Raw genomic sequence first — 19,981 nt, forward strand, 5'->3', positions numbered from 1 at the left:
TGTTTTTCATGAAAGATGTCATAAAACCAAAACAGGATAAGAGCAGACTCTTTCAAGCATCAATCAATTAATTGATAACTCAGCAATCATCTGTTAAATAGCTGCTATTTGTCAATCATTTGTTAGGTCCTGGGGATACAGATATAACACGATCCTAGTGCTAGAGGTGGAGATGGATAATGAAAGAAGGCAACTACAGACAATACAGTGAGTTCCCTGATAATGATAAGCACTGTGCCTGTGAAACACGGATGTGAGGTACACCAAATCCACACTGTGCATAAGGGCAAGTCAGGAATGGCTTTCTAGAGGAGATAACGCTTCAGGTGAGACTCAAAAGATACACAGCATACAGTAGAGAAAGACATGGAAAGCAGGAAAAGGAAGGGGCATTAATAAAAAAGACATGCATGAACTAGGCTGATGGCCAGGAGCTTTTGAATACTAATACTGAGGAGCTTAGTCTAGAAAGCGATGATAAAACTGAACATTAATTAGGGAAGTGACATAATCATATTTGGATTTTAGAAAGATTATCCTAGTAGAAGTAGGGACAACAGGCACTAGAGTGAGGAAACTGAAGTCAGAGAGGTGAATTTGGAAGGTAGTGTAACACAGGCATGAATCAAAGGGGACATGCATCAGTGAGAATAAGGATAACAACAGAAACACTTCTGCAGCACTTACAAGTGCAGGCCTGTTCTCAGCATTTTACTTACATTAGCCCTTTAGACTTCAAATGGACCCTCTGAGATGGATACAGTTTTATTATTCCTGCTAGGAACATTTAGAAACTAAGGTGGTGGTGTTTAATTGCTAAGTCGTGTCTGACTCTTTTGTGATCTCATGGACTGTAGCCCACCAGGCTCCTCTGTCCATGGGATGTCCCAAGCAAAAATACTGGAATAGGTTTCCATTTCTTTCTCCAGGAGGGGGTTCCTGACCCAAGGATCAAACCCAAGTCTCCTGCATTGCAGGCGGGTTCTTTACTACTGTAAATTAAGGTAGAGAAAGCTTAAGTAACTTGCACCAGAAAACATTCCAGTATGTAATCTTCGATGTTTGATTTCCACTCTGCAACCTTAATATGTATATTATATGAACTTTAGAAAAAAAGGACCACCGTTAGTAACTCTTTTTCCTTTTCATTTAATAATGTAACTGTCTCTCCTACTGACAAACTCTACCCTACAGATTAAACTGATGTGCTGGCCTTCACACCTGAGTGGGATACTGGTAATCCATCATCCGCACACTGCTGAAGTTAAGCCAACACTGGCTTATAGTGTACGGAAATGAACTGACTCTCACTTGATTCAAGCTCATTGCAGGGTCTGAAACAGAGAGCAAGCTTTGTAATTGCTATTTATTTTGAGCACTAGAAGTTGCATTGGGATTTCACAGTATGTGGAAAGAAAAGAATTCAGTTTGCATATTTTAATGAAAAGGAGAAAGACAAAAGGAAAAACAAAAATATAATTCACTGTGATTTCAATTTTATATGAAGTGCTTAACCCATATGTACAGTTTATCACGAACTCCTAAACTACCCATAACTTACAACTTTCTACAATTAATTAAATTAGCTAAAATCCATTTCATCCACATATACATCATGAGAGAATATTTTTCAGAAGATTAAATATAGCTTCAGAGTAAAGCACTTTAATGATAGAACCCTTACCTTCTATACAGAAGAGAAAGTACAACTCAGAAGATAGCTTGTGATAAAAGAGAATACATTCTGATTTAATCTTTCTAAGACCTTTATTTAGCTCCAAGGATTTCAATTTTCTTACCCGGGAAACAATTTATAAACCATCACCAGAACCAACGAAGAACTTTCAGATCCAAGAGATTTAATTAATTGAACTACTTTCTTTTCAAATATGTGTTATTTTAAAAATCCTTTTATTTACGTCTTTTCTTTTAAAAGTCTCATATTATTTGTTTTCTCAGGACATGTAATTTCAGTTTCCCATTAAAAATTCCCTGATATCTCAGTTGGTAAAGAATCTGCTTGCAATGCAGAAACCCCAGTTCACTTCCTGGGTCGGGAAGATCCCCTGGAGAAGGTATAGGTTACCCACTCCAGAATTCTTGGGCTTCCCTGGTGGCTCAGCTGGAAAAGAATCCACCTGCAGTGCGGAAGACCTGGGTTTGATCCCTGGGGTGGGAAGATCCCCTGGAAAGGAGAAAGGCTATCCACTCCAGTATTCTGGCCTGGAGAATTCCATGGACTGTATAATTCATGGGGTCACAAAGGTTCATACATAACTGAGTGACTTTCACTTTCACACTTTCATTAAAAATTATAAAATATGTATAAGAGTATACATATGTATACTGGCCTTATGTATACACTAAGTTATATAAAAAGTTTGGAAAGGTAGAAGCAATCCATTGATGAATGAATGGACAAACGAAATCTGACACAGAACTAACTTGACCCAAAAAGAGTCTTGTCCAAAATAAACCCACTCCAAGTTGAAAATATCCTGTCGAAAATGCATCTAATGGACCTAACTTACTGAACATCATAGCTTTTAGCCCAACTTATTTTAAAAGTGCTCAGAACTCATACGTTAGCCTTCAGTTGGGCAAAGCCATCTAACACAAAGCCTGTTCTATAATAAAGTATATAATATCTCAAGTAATTTATGGAGTACTGCATTGAAAGTGAAAACAGAATGGCTGTATGGGTACAGAATGACTGAACTGTATCGGTTGCTCACCCTGATGACTGTGTGGCTGAGTGACAGCTGCAGCTCACTGCCGTTGCCCAGCATTTCAAGAGAAAAGTACCACGTATGCCAGCCAGGGAAAAGATCAAAATTCAAAGTATGGTTTCTATTGAATATATCACTGTTGCACCATCCTAAAGTATAAACCACCTTAAGTTAGGAACCATTTTCATATATGTACAATGGAAAAATTTTCAGCATTAAAAAGAAAGGAAATATACATGCTAAAAATGAATGAACCTTAAGGATAATATGCTTAGTGATACAAAACAGTCAAATAACTATGATTCCACTTGTATGAAGCACCTAGAATACTTAACTTCATAGGGATAGAAAGTAGAATGCCGGCTGCTGGAGGCTGGGTGGTGGGGGAACAAGAAGGTATTCAGTGGGTAGTGTTTCCATTCCATTTTGTAAAATGGAAAAGAGTTCCGGAGATTGGTTGCACAACCCCATGAATGTACTTAACTTTACTGAACTGTACACTTAAACTGGTTCAAATGATCAATTATATATGTATATTGGCACAATTTAAAAACTTCGTTAGAAAACATGCAAAAGGAAAAGAAGAAACCAGTTTCCTTCCTGAGTCTATGGCAGTATTGTGTGCTTGATAATTTATTTGTTACCCACACTGAGTTCACTGAATACAGAAACCATGCCCTGTGCATTTTTTCCTATCTCCAGGGCCCAGCATGGTATAGAGAGTCCATGGTAAAGGGTCAATAAACATTTGCAGAATGTTCTTTATATATCATTCAGTAACAACTTGAAATTGAGTTCATTTTAGGGCTTGAATCCTGACATTATTAGCACAAAAATTTAACTAAATGCAGAATTACCAAAAATAAATAAAGAAAGAAAGAAGACAAGCAAGGAAATAAAACAAAGTGGGTAATTTGTCAAACACAGAGCTGTTGTGATGACGGTACTGTTGCCATTCAGTTGTAAAGTCGTGTTCAAGTCTTCGTGACCCCACAACTGCAGCACACCAGTCTTCCTCGTCCTTCACTGTTTCCTGGAATTTAGTCAAACTCCTGTCCACTGATTCAGTGATGCCATTGAACCATCTTATCTCTGTCTTTCCCTTCTCCTCCTGCTTCAATCTTCCCCAGCATCAAGGTTTTTTCCAATAAGTGGGCTCTTCACATCAGGTAGCCAAGGTATTGGAGCTTCAGCTTCAGCATCAGTCTTTCCAATGACTATTCAGAGTTGATTTACTTTAGGATTGACTGGTTGGATCTCCTTGCTGTCTAAGGGACTCTCAAGAGTCTTCTCCAACACCACAGTTCAAAAGCATCAATTCTTTGGTGTTCAGTCTCCTTTATGGTCCAACTCTCACATCCATACATGACTACTGGAAAAACCATAGCTTTGACTAGATGGACCTTCCTTGACAAAGTGATGTCTTTGCTTTTTAATATGCTGTCTAGGTTTGCCATGGCTTTTCTTCCAAGGAATAAGCATCTTTTAATTTCTTAGCTGCAGTCACCATCCACAGTGATTCTGGAGCCCAGGAGAATAAAATATGCCACTGTTTCCACTTTTTCCCCTTCTATGTGCCATGAAGTGATGGGACTGAACGTCATGATCTTCGTTTACTCAGTGTTGAGTTTTACAACAGCTTTTTCACTCTCCTCTTTCACTCTCATCAAGGGACTCTTCAGTTCCTCCTCACTTTTTTCCTTTAGAGTGGTACCATCTGCATATCTGAGGTTACTGATGTTTCCCCTGGCAATCTTGATTCCAGCTTGTGAGTCATCCAGCATGGCATTTCGCATGATGTACTTTGCAGCTAAGTTAAATAAGCAGGGTGACAATATACAGCCTTGTCATATTCCTTTCCCAATTTTGAGCCAGTTTGTTGTTCCATGTCCTGTTCTAACTGTTGCTTCTTGATCTGCATACAGGTTTCTCAGGAGACGGATAAGGTGGTATGGTATTCCTATCTCTTGAAGAACTTTGCACAATTTGTTGTGATCTACATAGTCAAAAGCTTTAGCATAGTCAGTGAAGCTGATACTTTTCTGGAATTCCGTCGCTTTTTCTATGATCCAATAATGACTTAGTCGCTAAGTCGTGTCTGACTCTTGTGACCCCATGGACTGTAGCCTTCCAGGTTCCTCTGTCCATGGGATTCTCTAAGCAAGAATACTGGAGTGGGTTGCCATTTCCTTCTCCAGGGAATCTTCCCAACCCAGAAATCAAACCTGGGTCTCCTGCACTGCAGGCAGATTCTTTACAGACTAAGCTACCAGGGAAATATTTTAGGTTTAACAAATATCCCCAAAGATTGGACCTGGTATGACTCATGCACACATGCTAAGTTGTTTCAGTCATGTTCGACCCTTGCAACCCTATGGACTATAGCCTGTCAGGGTCCTCTGTCCATGGGATTCTCCAGGCAAGAATACTGGAGTGGGTTGCCAGGCCCTTCTCCAGGGTATCTTTTCAACCCAGCAATCAAACCCGCATCTCTTATGTCTCCTGCATCGGCAGGCAGGTTCTTTACCACTCGTGCCGCCTGTGTTTCAAATACTTTGGAGTAGGTAACCTTTCTCTTCTCCAGGGGATCTTCCCAATCCAGGGATCAAACTCAGGTCTCCCGTACTGTGGGCAGATTCTTTACCACAAGGGAAGTCCAAGAATACTGGAGTGGGAAGCCTGTCCCTTTTCCAGCAGATCTTCCTGATCCAGGAATTGAACTGGGGTCTCCTGCGTTGCAGGTGGATTCTTTACCAACTGAGCTATGAGGGAAGCCCATCCAATGGATGTTGGCAATTTGATCTCTGGCTCCTCTGCCTTTTCTAAATCCAGCTTGTACATCTGGAATATCTTGGTTCACATACTGTTGAAGCCTAGCTTGAAGGATTTTGAGTATTACCTTGCTAGCATGTGAAATAAGCACAATTATATGATAGTTTGAACATTCTTTGGCATTGCCTTTCTTGGGATTGGAATGAAAACTGACCTTTTCTAGTCCTGTGGCCACTATTGAGTTTTCCAAATTTGCTGCCATATGAGTGCACTGCTTCTAACAGCATCATCTTTTAGGTTTTGAAATAGCTCAGCTGCAATTCCATTACCTCCACTAGCATTGTTTGTAGTGATGCTTCCTAAAGCTTACTTGACTTCACATTCCAGGATGTCTGGCTCTAGGTGAGTGATCACACCATCGTGGTTATCCCAGTCATTAAGATGTTTTTTGTATAGTTCTTCTGTGTATTCTTGCCACCTCTCTTTAATCTCTTCTTCTTCTGTTAGGTCCATACCATTTCTGTCCTTTATTGAGCCCATCTTTGCATGAAATATTCCCTTGGTATCTCCAACTTTCTTGAAGAGATCTCTAGTTTTTCACATTCTATTGTTTTCCTCTATTTCTGTGCATTGTTCACTGAGGGAGGCTTTCTTATCTCTCCTTGCTATTCTCTGGAACTCTGCATTCAGTTGGTTCTCTCTCTCCTTTTCTCCTTTGCTTTTCACTTCTTTTCTTTTCTCAGCTATTTGTAAGGCCTCCTCAGATAACCATTTTGTCTTTTTGCATTTCTTTTTCTTGGGGATGGTTTTGTTTAGCATACCAAAATAATTTTAAAGGCACCTTGAGGCACCTGATGATCGAAAATGGCTATTGGTGGAGAACGATAAACTCTATTCAAAATGTACATACATTTTAAAACAAATGTTGTTCAATATCTGTCATTCCAATATGTAACAGACTCACAGTATCCCCAGCATGGCATACACATACACTTGCAAGTATTAAAACTATCTATAATGAAGTTTTGGGAAAGATGATTAAGCTTATCTTCAAGTATGTTCAGTACATAAAGTGATAGTCTAAAATTTTTTTCATCTAATAAAATCTAATAAAAGCAGATCAAATGTATATTTACTTCTGTGGAATTTATTTCAAAATAATGTTCAATAAAAAACTCTATGCTTTTAAATTCATTAAGATTTTATGATTTCATGGATACTTTCTGTATTGTTTCCTGTGATAAATTCATTTAGGCCAATGTCATGTTGGTGTAAGTAAATATATGTATATTTTCTTGATAAAGTGTCTATTCAAATTTTTTTCTCATTTATAACATTGGGATGTTTGTCTTTGCATTTTTGAATTGATTTCTTTTTAATATTTCCATACAAATACACGTTCTTTGGTTGGATGTATGTCTTGCAAATCTTTTCTCCTAGTCTGTGGCTTACTTTTCATTCTTAACAGTTAATTCTTAACAGTGTGATCAATTTGGGGATAATTTTTTTATATGTTTGGAGGTACAGGTGTATGCATTATTATTATTAGGCTTTTGGCTATTTAATTGTTCTACTACCATTTGTTAAGAGATTTTCATTTCTTCATTTAATTGCCCTAGAATATTTGGTGGAAATCAACTGATTATCTCTGAGTCTATTTCTGAACTCCTTATTCCATTTTACTGAGCTATACATCTATCTTTATACCATTAAGAATCCTGGTGGCTCAGAGATTAGAGCATCTGCCTCCAATGTAGGAGACCCAGGTTCAATCCCTGGATCGGGAAGATCCCCTGGAGAAGGAAATGGTAACCCACTCCAGTATTCTTGCCTGGAGAATCCCATGGACAGAGGAGCCTGGCAGGCTACAGTCCATGGGGTTGCAAAGAGTCGGACATGACTGAGTGACTTCACTTTCACGCATTGAAGAAGGAAATAGCAACACACTCCAGTATTCTTGCCTGGAGAATCCCAGGGATGGGGAAACCTGGTAGGCTGCTGTCTATGGGGTCGCACAGAGTCAGACATGACTGAAGCAACTTAGCAGCAGCAGCAGCACACCAGGTCTTTTGCATTTTATTTGAATCAAATTCTCCATCACTAAAAAAAAAAGTTCTATACAGGTTATTTAAAAATTTTTTTTTTATTGTGTCTGTGTGGAATTTCAGGATCAGTCTGGAAAAGACTAACATCTTAAGAGCACTGGGTAACCTGCTGTGTGAACACAGCACCCCTTTCAGTGCATGTTTCCCTTTATTTAGGTCTTTTTAAGTTTCAGTCATCAGTGTTTTATAGTTTTCAGTGTGTATACAAGCTTTACAAATCTTTTATCAATTTTATCCTGATATGTCATCTTCCTGATATAATTACAAATGATACTTTACATTTCAGTTTTCAATAGTTTTTTTTCCAGGATACACACTACATTTTTAATGTATTTACTTAAACTCTCTTCTTAGCCTTTTAGATAGCTTTTAGATTTCTTAAGATCCTGAGAGTAGTTGATCATATCCTCTGCCAAAAACAGACAGGCATCCTTCCTCCTTTCCAGTGTGCATGCCTTTTATTTCTTTTTCTTAACATGGTGCACTAGGCAGCCCCTTCAATGAAATGCTTAAAAGCAGTGAGACAGGACCTCAGTACCCTATGCCCAATCTTTGGAGAAAAACATTCAGTCTTTTACTCCTATATTAGCTATAGTTTGTTCATAGATGCCTTTTCTCTGGTTAAGAAGGTTCTCCTAAAATTCCAGTTTGGTGACAGGTTTTGTCATGACTGGATGCTGAATTCTGTCAAATGCCTTTTCTGCATCTATTAATAATGATTTCTAAAATTAATTATTAAAACGGTAAATAATATTGATTTTTCATTAACTCAAATTTAAGATAAACTCCACTTGGTTATCTGTTATTTTGAATTCAATTTGCTAAAATCTTGGTGACAATTTTAGTATCTATATTTATGAAGGAACTCAGTCTGTAGATTTCTTTTATTATGATGTCTTTGTTAGGTTTTATTATCAGGTAATGCTAGTCTCACAAAAAAGCAGGGAAGTATTCCTGCCTCTTCTATTTTCTGAAAGAGTTTACAGAATTGATATTATTTCTTCCTTATGTTTTTGTTAGATTTCACCAGTGAATTCTAGGTGTTCTCTTTGTGGAAAGGCTTTTTAATAACAAATTCAACTTCCTTAATAGAAAGATACATAAGTTACCTATTTCTTCTTGACTGAGCTTTGGTACTTTGTATCTTTCAAGGAATTTCTACATTTCATCTAAGTTCATCTAAGTATATTCTATTATGGCAAATGAAGGTTATAAGTTAGGGATAGGGTATATGAAGGCCCCTTGTTCTTACATAGATCAACAGGAACTGATTTCCATTTATTAACATAAGTACATCTAATTATTTTTTCATTATAAGTAAAGCTAGAAATGAGGAGGTGGGGGAATTCTATGCTAATATTTGGTAGGCCTTTGGAGATGAGTATGTGGAGTTCGTTCTTCATAAAGCTGATCACTGCCTCTCATAATAAAGACTACCATTTAGCTGCCTGGTCAAATTAACAAAACATTCAATGAGAGATGAAAAAGAAAGAACAGTGAGCCAGGAAACACAACATCAGGACTGCAGTATGGGCTCTGACGCTTTACCAGGTTAGCAACCCCTTTCAGCTCTGGTTTTCTAACAGAAATAAAAGGGAGATGATAAAGGCAGAGAATCAGTGTTACATGAAACATAAGCTTCAACTCCATTCTAATGGACAACTGCAAATTATTCAATATGAATAATTATCATTGGGTAAAATAGTTTGTATGTGACTTTTCTTAGAACTTATTTGTATAAAGGTAGGTAAATTTGAAAAGGGGGGCCTTTAAGAAAAGATGAGATCTCCAACCATTTAATACGAACCATTTAATCTTTTCCCCCAACGACTGGAAGATGGATAATGGAGGTCGCAGCACAGATGGTGACAGTGGTGTGGGGATGGCATGAAGGAGAGGCAGCACCTGCCACTGCCCTTTCTGATGAGACTGTCTACAGAGCAGCATTTCTGAAACCTCGGCATGCAGCCGGCCCTCTCAAGGCACTGACAAAACACAGACTGCAGGGCGACATGTTCAGAATTTATGACCAGTTAGTCTGGGGTGGGGCCTGAGAGTCTGTAATTTTACCAAGTTCTCAAATGATACTGATGTTATTGTCTGGAGACCCTACTTGAGAGACACTGCTTAAAGAAGACCATGGCAGAGAAAGGAGTGAAAGGAAAAACCTGTCTAGCAGAGGAGCTCGCAACTCTTAGAGGAAATCTTAATAAAGCTGGTGTGTGTGTGTGTGTGTGTGTGTGTGTGTGTGTGTATGCGTATTTTTTAAAAGTGTAGGTCTTTCCTTCAAGTTTTAGAAGTGTCACTAATTTGACAAAAGGTTAAACATCAGTTGTTTGGAAACTTAATGAGTCAAGATCTATTAGCAATTTTGCTGTACTGTTGAGTGACTCCTTGCTTTAAAGATTAAAAAGCTTTAGTGTTACCACCTAATATGTTAAGATAGACTGAAATATACAGGAAATACCTACACTGCCTTTAAAGGGATACTATTAAAATAATCTTTTCTAAAGCAATACAATCTATTAATTTCTGCAAAATGGTAATTCACGTAGTGATTATTTAGCAAGAAAGATGAGGTAATTTAGTGTTGTATCTTTCCAACTTTTGTTTATCTTCTAAATTATGATTAAAAGCCTATGTCTTAATACATAAAAGAAGAATAACAATATTTTACAATATCATGTCCTAACAAGCATATTATAAGTACGGTGATTTTTTTACAAAAAAGTTTCAGTAGATCACCAGAAATGTGTCAAGGAAAAAATGTCATAATTCTCCCTAGGAAAATTCTTACTTCAGTCATTTCAGAGACTGTAAAGAAAATGTCAAGTACTGAACTATTTCCTAAATTACATTAAGTCACATCACATAATTCAGAACTTGTCACATTCAAATGTAATAAAACATTAAATTTTTATCCTGAAATAAATGGGATAGTACTAGATTCAAATTTTTGGTAAAATGCATTAGAAAGTAAATGTCAGAAACTATTTTAACTGATCCTATCCCAGTGAAAGTCAGCCTTGCCTTATTTGAGTTTTACCAAACACCCTGAAATATTTCAAAGATACTATATGTGATATAATTTAAATGTGCTTCACAAAGCACATTTTTTATCCTTAGAAAGAATTTTAACAAATTCACTTTCAGGCAAATTATACAAATATTTTAAAAATAGTGATATTTTAAAGGCTATATTTCTTAAGTCAAAGTGTAATGTAGAACACAATAATTAACAATGAGATTGCCCATATCTTACATAAACATATTTTTAAGAAATAAGTCATCAGATCCTATATCAAGGACAGGAACACTTAGCAGAGCTTAATGGGCTGAAGTGAAGATAAGAAATGTTATAAATAATTAATAATCTAGAACCCTTCCCTAAAATATCATTCTTTGGTGTTATTCAAGGAACATGTTTCATATAACAAAACCATTTAGGTTTTTTTCGCTATCTTTCAATAAGATCTATTGTAAACCATATTACATTACAGTTATAAAAATAATTTATCCATTTTCTTGAATGTGTATGTCAAAGATAACTCAAATGGTTACCAGCAGAAACAAAACAAGAAATCACATTTGTCATTACCTTTCATATTTTTCACTAATATCACATAGTATCCTCAAGCACTTTATCCATGATAACAATTTAACTTTCACAACAATCACATGATGTGGGCCCCTTTATTATTCTCATCTGACACAAGAGAAAGTTTAAGAGGTTTAGGTGACCTGTCCAAAGTCACACAGCTATTAATTGGCAGAAAAGAATGAAACAGGCCGACCTATTCTGGAAGCCACATTCTGAGCTTCTTTATTACATTATATTTACATGAAAATATTCTTATTTCCTATAACATTTAATCCAAACTCTTTTCTTTGGCTTTAAAGACCTCAGAAATCTGATGTAACCTTAGTTTTACCATACTTCGTTGTATACCACTTCCACTGGACTTACTGTTCTCTTCTATACAGGTCATGTTCTTCCAGCATCACTGGTCTCCTCTTATTCTTGATGCAACTGTAACTGTCTATACCATACATTTTACCCATATACAGCGTGGAGTTGGATTTAAAGATATACACTCTCATGAGTATTTATCTTTTCACAAATAAATTTAATCATTTACATTTATTATGACAATCAGACCTGTCTAGATTCAAATCCTGACTGTGTAAATTACTCATTGTGTGACTGGTTAAATTATATAATGCTTCTGTGCCCCAGGCTCCTCACATTAAAATGGGGCTAACATAGCACCATCTCGTACTGTTAATGTGGTGATTAACTGAGTTAATTAATGTAATTTTAAAATTCTTAGAACACTTAACCACTGTTTCCTTCACTGTGTCATGATGCTTTCATGATTGATAATATATCTACTTTAAATTGGAAACAAATTAGTTACAATTTGTCATACAGAACAGTATTACACCACTCTGATTAATAGATTATTAATTATTAACAAATTACTGAAACTGGAGCCTATTATACAGAGTGAAGTAAGCCAGAAGGAAAAACACCAATACAGTATACTAACGCATATATATGGAATTTAGAAAGGTGGTAACAATAACCCTGTATACGAGACAGCAAAAGAGACACTGATGTATAGAACAGTCTTTTGGACTCTGTGGGAGAGGGTGGGATGATTTGGGAGAATGGCATTGAAATATGTATAATATCATATATGAAATGAGTTGCCAGTCCAGGTTCGATGCACGATACTGGATGCTTGGGGCTGGTGCACTGGGACGACCCAGAGGGATAGTATGGGGAGGGATGAGGGAGGAGAGTTCAGGATGGGGAACACATGTATACCTGTGGCGGATTCATTTTGATATATGGTAAAACCAATACAATATTGTAAAGTTAAATAAAATCAAATTAAAAAAAGAAAAAAATTATTAACAAATTAGTAACAAATTAACATTATTAACAAATGATTAATAGAGATAGTAATCTACACAAAAAAAACACAATGCAAAGCTGAGACTCTTTTTTCCAGGGTAAAGAAAAGAGGAACATACAGTTGATACATCTTTTTTTGAAATTTTTTAAAAAGTTTATTTAATTTGTTGATTTCTTATGTTGAATTTTTGGGGCCATACCCTGTGGCATGCAAGATCTTATTAGGATCAAACTTGCCCCCATTTCAGTAGAAGCAGGGAGTTGTAACCACTGGATCTTCAAGAAAGCCCCTGGAATAGATCTTTTTGTATATGTGAATAAAGAATTTTAAGATGGGCTGAAAGTTTCTATCCCCCCAAAATATGTATGTTGAAACCCTAGACCCTGCTGTCATGGTCCTGAAGCTAAGGTCTGGGAGAGGTAATTAGGTTACACGGGTGAGGTCTGGGGGAGGTAACTGGGTTGTAAGAGTGAGTGGAGACTTCATGATACAATTAGTGTCCTCAGAAGGAGAGACAGGAGAGAGTTTGCGTTTGTCCTCTATACCCTGTGAGGACACAGCGAGAAGATAGCCATCAGCAAATTAGGAAGCAGGTCTCACCAGACCCCAGATCTAACAGTAATTCAGTCTTCAACTTTCAAGCCTCCAGAATTGTGAGAAATAAGTATTTGTTGTTTAAGCCATCCATTCCATGTTAATTTGTTATAGCAGTCTGAATTAAAACAGAAATCTTTTTTATGTTAGGGAGTAAGATACAGGCAGTTCTAGGAAGACTATCTTTTATTTTCAAACAGAGAAGACTTTTATGTTGACTATCAGTTTCTCTATATTGAGGGTAAACAGCAGGAGAAAAAAAAAAAACACATTTTCTCTTTCTAAATTCCTATAGAGCCCTAGTGACATCTTTTCCAAAGGCCAGGTTCTGCAAAGTTTATATTCTCCAAATTAGCTAAAGTGAATCTACATAAGATACTCTGAATGCTTTGTTTTTACCCAAGAGATATGAAATAACATGGATTTTAATGTCATTTATAATGGTCCGATTACTCATCAAGAGATGTGTTGATTTTCTTTTCCTCTGCTTATGATGTTTCTACTTGGTACGTATCCTTCCCTTACTTGTAGTGTATGTATTACAGATGGAGCAGAATCTCTCCCATGGGAGATGCATTTGGCTTAAGCCCCAGCCAGTGAGACCTCTGCACAAGCTGCCCACAGAACTAGTAAAGGACTAGGCACAAAACACAAGCCGTTCAGTCTGAAGCAAAGTTAATCCCAAGATTTTTGCTTGAGTTGCCAGGAAACAGGCATTCTTTCTCCTGGACTTAGACGACATAAGACTTGAACTCCTGGGAGACCACCATGTGTAGACGACCCACCCAAAAGTGAAGTTGTTATGGAAGATGCATACACACACATGCACACAGACACACACACGATGACTAAAGAGGTAGATAAATAACACAAGCTGAGATCCTAATAACAACTTTAAGCTGCATCAAGCTGATTTAATGCTGCTACCTTTGGATCCTTCAGTTGCAACAGCCGATTAATTCTACGTGGCTTAAGCTAGTTTACCCTGGAAAAGGGAAAAGCCACCCACTCCAGTATTCTGGCCTGGAGAATTCCATGGACTGTATAATCCATGGTGTCACAGAGTCGGACACAACTGAGAGACTTTCACACTAAGCTAGATTAACTCGGATTTTCTGTTACTGTAAATTGTAAGACTTCTAACAAAGGTATACAAGATGGAGGAGTCACTTACATTAATGAAAATAAAACACATATATTTAATATCGGCTTACCTTTTGGTTTAATAAAGCACTTGCCAATTTTTGTACTTCTGAACTCAATAAGGTGGTTCCTCTGATGACTTTGCTGAGAGCAGCAAGAGACTGATGGACACTCTGTACTAAGCGGATGGCGTTAAATTGTTCAAGAATGATGAAGGATAATATTGGAGATCCTTGTCGATCATTAGGAGGCAACAATTTCTGATGAATCAGGTTTGAATTCTAAAAGAATAATGTATCATTTAATATTTGCTGAAAAGTAACACAAATATATCAAAACATTCAAAAGTTATTTAAACCTTCTGTTGGTATACTTGTTTTGAAATACTCTCTTATGAATGGCCAAATGTATTAAACCCATAAATACATAGGAAAAGAATTCTGGACTTCACCAACTTAAATGGGGTGAGAGTGGAAACTGAGAAGGGGAACGCAGCAGTCGATACGGCTGGAAAGTGTAAGAACGGCACACTGTAAGCCAACGCAGAGACAGCAGCACAGCTGAACTACAACTCGATCACTACAAGGAAACCAGAAGGAATCATGCCTTTGAAAAATATGTGAGCAAATACTTATTTCAATTTGAAAATTTACTGTATGTAAACTTAAAAAATTACATTAAAGATCGGTACCAGTGAATATTGTACCTTAGTATTTATTTCTACATCTACACTTTAAGAGAGGCTCTGATACATGGAACTTGGGGCTTCTCAAATTGTTAAAAAAAAAAAGTCAAGGAATCCCAGTCATTTCCGAACAGTCTACATAGCTAAGAAGAAAAAAATATATCACTTCATTAGTATTCTAAAAGTATCAAAAACCTGTCAAAGGGACAGCACTGGCAAGTCTGCACTCATACCTACTGTCCATTTTCCTGACTCCCTCTGTATGAACATATGAACTGTATGCTTTCAGTCCTAGTGAAGGGTCCCTTCTTCTTTTCTAGTGGTTGTCACACTCCCATATTCCATGAGAGCACTGTCTGGTTTTCATGTTTTTGGATGATTTAATATCATAATATGAAGATCTAGCCATTAAATAAAAAATTATGAAATAAATTTTACTGGCATGAAGTCATTCCTGAAAATAGATTCAGGCTATGAGTTCAAATTTAGGCATTTTATTTGTATTAATACTACATTTAAAATACTAAAGCTGTTGGAATCTTTGATAGACAAAAAAATGCACATAAATGTACCTATAAAAGTACACAGTGGTGAACTCTAAATCTAGAAGAGAAAAACAGTATATTGTTAAAATTAACTATAAATATTATCCCCTAGATTGGAATTATTTGAACCAGAGCATGAAATAAATAATACTTAACACATCTTCAACCTTAATCAAGTTATAAAACTGACATAAAATTTAGATTATAGACTTTCCATAATTCCTCATATTAAAAACCATCCCTGGAAGTGAATAATACGTGGTACTTAAATCTTTATCAATCTTACACTAAGACTGGTAAAGATTCAGTTCAGTTCAGTGACTCAGTCATGTCCGAAACTGCAATCCCATGGACAGCAGCACACCAGGCCTCCCTGTCCATCACCAACTCCCGGAGCTTGTTCTAACTCATCTCCATTGAGTCAGTGATGCCATCCAACCATCCATCCTCTTTTGTCCCCTTCTGTTCCCACCTTCAATCTTTGCCAGCATCAGGACTCTTTTCCAATGAATCAAATCTTCTCATCAGGTAGCTAAAGTATTGGAGTTTCAGCTTCAGCATCAGTCCTTCCAATGAACATTCAGGACTGATCTCCTTTAGGATGGACTGGCTTTATCTCCTTGTAGTTCAAGGGACTCTCAAGAGTCTTCTCCAACACCACAGTTCAAAAGCATCAATTCTTCAGCACTCAGCATTCTTTATAGTCCAACTCTCACATCCATACATGACTACTGGAAAATCCATAGCTTTGACTAGATGGATCTTTGTCAGCAAAGAAATGTTTCTGCTTTTTAATATGCTTTCTAGGTTGGTCACAGCTTTTCTTCCAAGGAGCAAGCATCTTTTAATTTCATGGCTGCAGTCAGCATCTGCAGTGATTTTGGAGCCCAAGAAAATAAAAGTCTGTCACATTTTCCATTGTTTCCCCATCTTTTGCCATGAAGTGATGGGACCAGATGCCATGATCTTAGTTTTCTGAATGTTGAGTTTTAAGCCAACTTTTTCACTCTCCTCTTTCACTTTCATCAAGAGCCTCTTGGTAAAGATTACTGAATAATAACTTAGTTTATAGATTTTTATCCATTCTATTAAACTGATGAGTCAAATCTGCACTGTTCACAGTTACTTTATAGAAGAAGAACACACAAAAATGGAATCTTAGATCATTCAAACAAGATTCCACTTATTTATGATGCACGCAAATAGAAAACTTAGTGTACTGAACTTTTTAAAAAGCTGATTTAAGAGAGTACCTATCAAAACTACTTAAAATTGAAATAGAGTTCATGTAAGAAGTATGGTCTAGAGATGTGCAGTAAGTGTAAAATACCAACTGAATTTCAAAGACTTAATATGAAAAGGATGTGAAATATCACATTAATAATTTTATATTGATCACCCACTGAAATGCTAATATTCTGAATATATCAGGTTAAATAAAATATATTATTAATTTTATTTCTTCATACTTATTTGAATATGGCTGCTAGAATATTTAAGATTACAATTATGGAGTCTATTTGTGTTTCACATTATATTTCTATTTTATAGTGTTGGTCTAGAAACTATCAAGTAAAATGATATGAGTTCATATGAGCAATAAGAACAGAAGAACATGGCAGAAAACAGCACACAGTAGGGTCTTAAAAAAGTGTTTGATTAATGAAAGATGAAAAAAATTAACAGTAAAAAGCCCCAAAGTGATATAAATTGTGATGAGAGAAATACAGCAGAAGACATCAAAGAATATTATATTTTATAACATAATTGATTTCCTACAAGCCTTCATAAAGCTTTATTAAAAAATTAATACAACTTTAACTATAAAAATATATTTTATACATTCTGAAAGAGTTAAGTATAGAGATTTATAGCAGTAGAAACATGTTAAAGTGTTACATTCATCTTAAAATAACCTCAAATTAAGTATTATTTATAATTCAAGTAGCTAAAACTGCCATAAGCAAATTACCTCACTGTAAGACATTTTTCAACGAAACTATCTAGGGATGGCAGTCATAGTTTTAGTAAATTGATTATAAGAAAAACTTTTTTATGAATAAATATAATTGGTTGAATCATGTACTTTGGAAGGACATCTTTCACATTTTAAAGTTCATCTTATCATTAAAAAAACTAAGTGTATTCATAGGGTATCATTATCTAATTATGAAGCTGCTGGAGAAGAAATGATTGGGGATTTTTAAAAACTGTTAAGCAAGAAATATCTTTTGGGCAAGAAAAAGACTAGTCTAACTTTGGTACAATTTAGGTATTAATCCAGAATTTTTGTGTTTTAACTAGAATAGTTTCTAAAGCGAGATACTAATTTAGACATAAGTAAAACAGAAGTACTACTCTCTCTGTTCTTTTAAAAATTAAAGCTTTTTGAAAATGATTCCTTCTCAGAAAGAATTTTTGCCACTAAAGGAAATTCAAGCAATGAGTAAAGGTTAGCAAGTTTTTCTATGAAGATTCAGATAGCAAATGTCAGACTTTGTGGGACATAAAATCTCTGTTATAACAAATCAACCCTGGCTGTTACCGTGTAAATTTAGCAACAGACAATACATAAACAAACAGGCATGGATGACTTTCAATAAATGTGTATTTACAGAAACTGGCAGCAGTTTAGACTTGGCCCATGTGCTGTAGTTTGCCAGCCTCTCAGGTACACTACCACTTATTCAAAGCATTATGGAGATTCACATACTGCTCTAGATAACATCGGAGTCCTTCCAGAGCTTAGTTCAATGAAATTAGTAAGATGTGAACTGTAGTTTTATGTATGTATTTACCTATGACTCATCGAACAATAATCAACAATTGGACACAAGTATTTTTCCTCTTGTCATATGATCATGTCTTTGTGGAAGATATGTTTTTTATGATAAAAAGATACTAAAAGACTTAACACAGTCATTTTAAAAAGCGAAAAAGGAAGTGAGAAACATCAGAAAGAAAGATGGGGTGGCTCTGAGTTATAGAAAAGGGGGAGATATCTTCATTTCCATGTGGCAGAAATTCTACTTATGCCCTCCAGTAATCCTTCACTCCACTTCAGATAATAATTTCCTAATATCTCTCTGGGAAGATCCCAACTCTAAGTCCAAATGGTTCTGGTAGAGTTGACTCTGGTATATGACTTGTGTGCACACTAGGTCCCTTCAGTCATGTCCGACACTTTGTGACCCAGGCCCTCTGTCCATGGACTTTCCAGGCAAGAACACTGGAGTGGGTTGCCATTTCCTTCTCCAGGGGATCTTCCCAACCCAGGGATCGAACCCGGGTCTCCCGCATTACAGGCAGCGTCTTTACCATCTGAGCCACCAACTTCTAAGTATATGACTTAGAAGTTAACTAATCAGAGCATTCCATTCCGGACCATAGTCACTGGTTGTGAGATGGGCAGATTACCAGAGATAACAAGACATAGTAAGAATTTTGCCTGCATCTTCTGATAAACAGATAATTCTTCCTTTTCACTATACTTGAACTGAAGAGATCATGAAGTAGAGAACCAATGCAATCATTTTTTGACAATAAAAAGAGAGGCTGTATAAAAAATGGAGCACACACACAAATACACATATATCATGCCAGTTTCAGTGCAGCATCAGCCCTTTTAGAATATACACACCATGTATATTATAATAATTATATATATGTGTATATGTGTGTGTATATATATATGTGTGTGTGTATATATATATATAATGGGTGTATATATAACGCCTCCCTGGTGGTGCTAGTGCTAAAGAAACCACCTGCAATGCAGGAGATGTGAGAGATACAGGTTCAGTCCCTGGGTTGAGAAGATTCCCTGGAGAAGGGCATGGTAACCCACTCCAGGATTCATGCCTGGACAATCCTGTAGACAGAGGAGCCTAGCAGGTTATGGTCCATAGCGTCACAAAGAGTCGGACATGACTGAAGCAACTTAGCACAATACACACACACACACATACACACACATATGTATGTGCATATGTGTGTGTATGTATGTGTGTGTGTGTGTGTATATATATATATACACACACACACGTGTATGTACGTGTGTGTTTATATATGTGTGTTTATATATACACACATATATCAGAGAAGGCAATGGCACCCCACTCCAGTACTTTTGCCTGGAAAATCCCATGGATGGAGGAGCCTGGTAGGCTGCAATCCATGGGGTCGCTAAAAGTCGGACACGACTGAGCGACTTCGCTTTCACTTTTCACTTTCATGCATTGGAGAAGGAGATGGCAACCCACTCCAGTGTTCTTGCCTGGAGAATCCCAGGGATGGGGGAGCCTGGTGGCTGCCGTCTATGGGGTCGCACAGAGTCGGACACGACTGAAGTGACTTAGCATAGCATAGCATATATAGTGGGATTTCTCTGGTGGCTCAGTGTAAAGAATCCACCTGCCAGTGCAGATAAAAGATGTGGGTTCAATCCCTGGGTTAGGAAGATACTCTGGAGAAGAAAATGGCAATC

The 19,981-nt window shown here is 36.7% G+C and overlaps 1 protein-coding gene across 2 annotated transcripts in view; it reads right to left on the minus strand.

Moving 5' to 3' along the window:
- The window catches only part of DYNC2H1 (dynein cytoplasmic 2 heavy chain 1), a 398,003-nt gene that overhangs the window by 83,026 nt on the left and 294,996 nt on the right, over window positions 1-19,981 (minus strand). For both annotated transcript variants that reach the window (XM_061440087.1, XM_061440086.1), the window contains one exon: window positions 14,337-14,546. In XM_061440087.1, coding sequence (XP_061296071.1) covers window positions 14,337-14,546 — 210 coding nt within the window. The remainder of the gene's footprint in view (window positions 1-14,336; window positions 14,547-19,981) is intronic.

Source organism: Bos javanicus, chromosome 15 (assembly GCF_032452875.1).
Source record: "Bos javanicus breed banteng chromosome 15, ARS-OSU_banteng_1.0, whole genome shotgun sequence".
NCBI classification, from domain to species: Eukaryota; Metazoa; Chordata; class Mammalia; order Artiodactyla; family Bovidae; genus Bos; species Bos javanicus.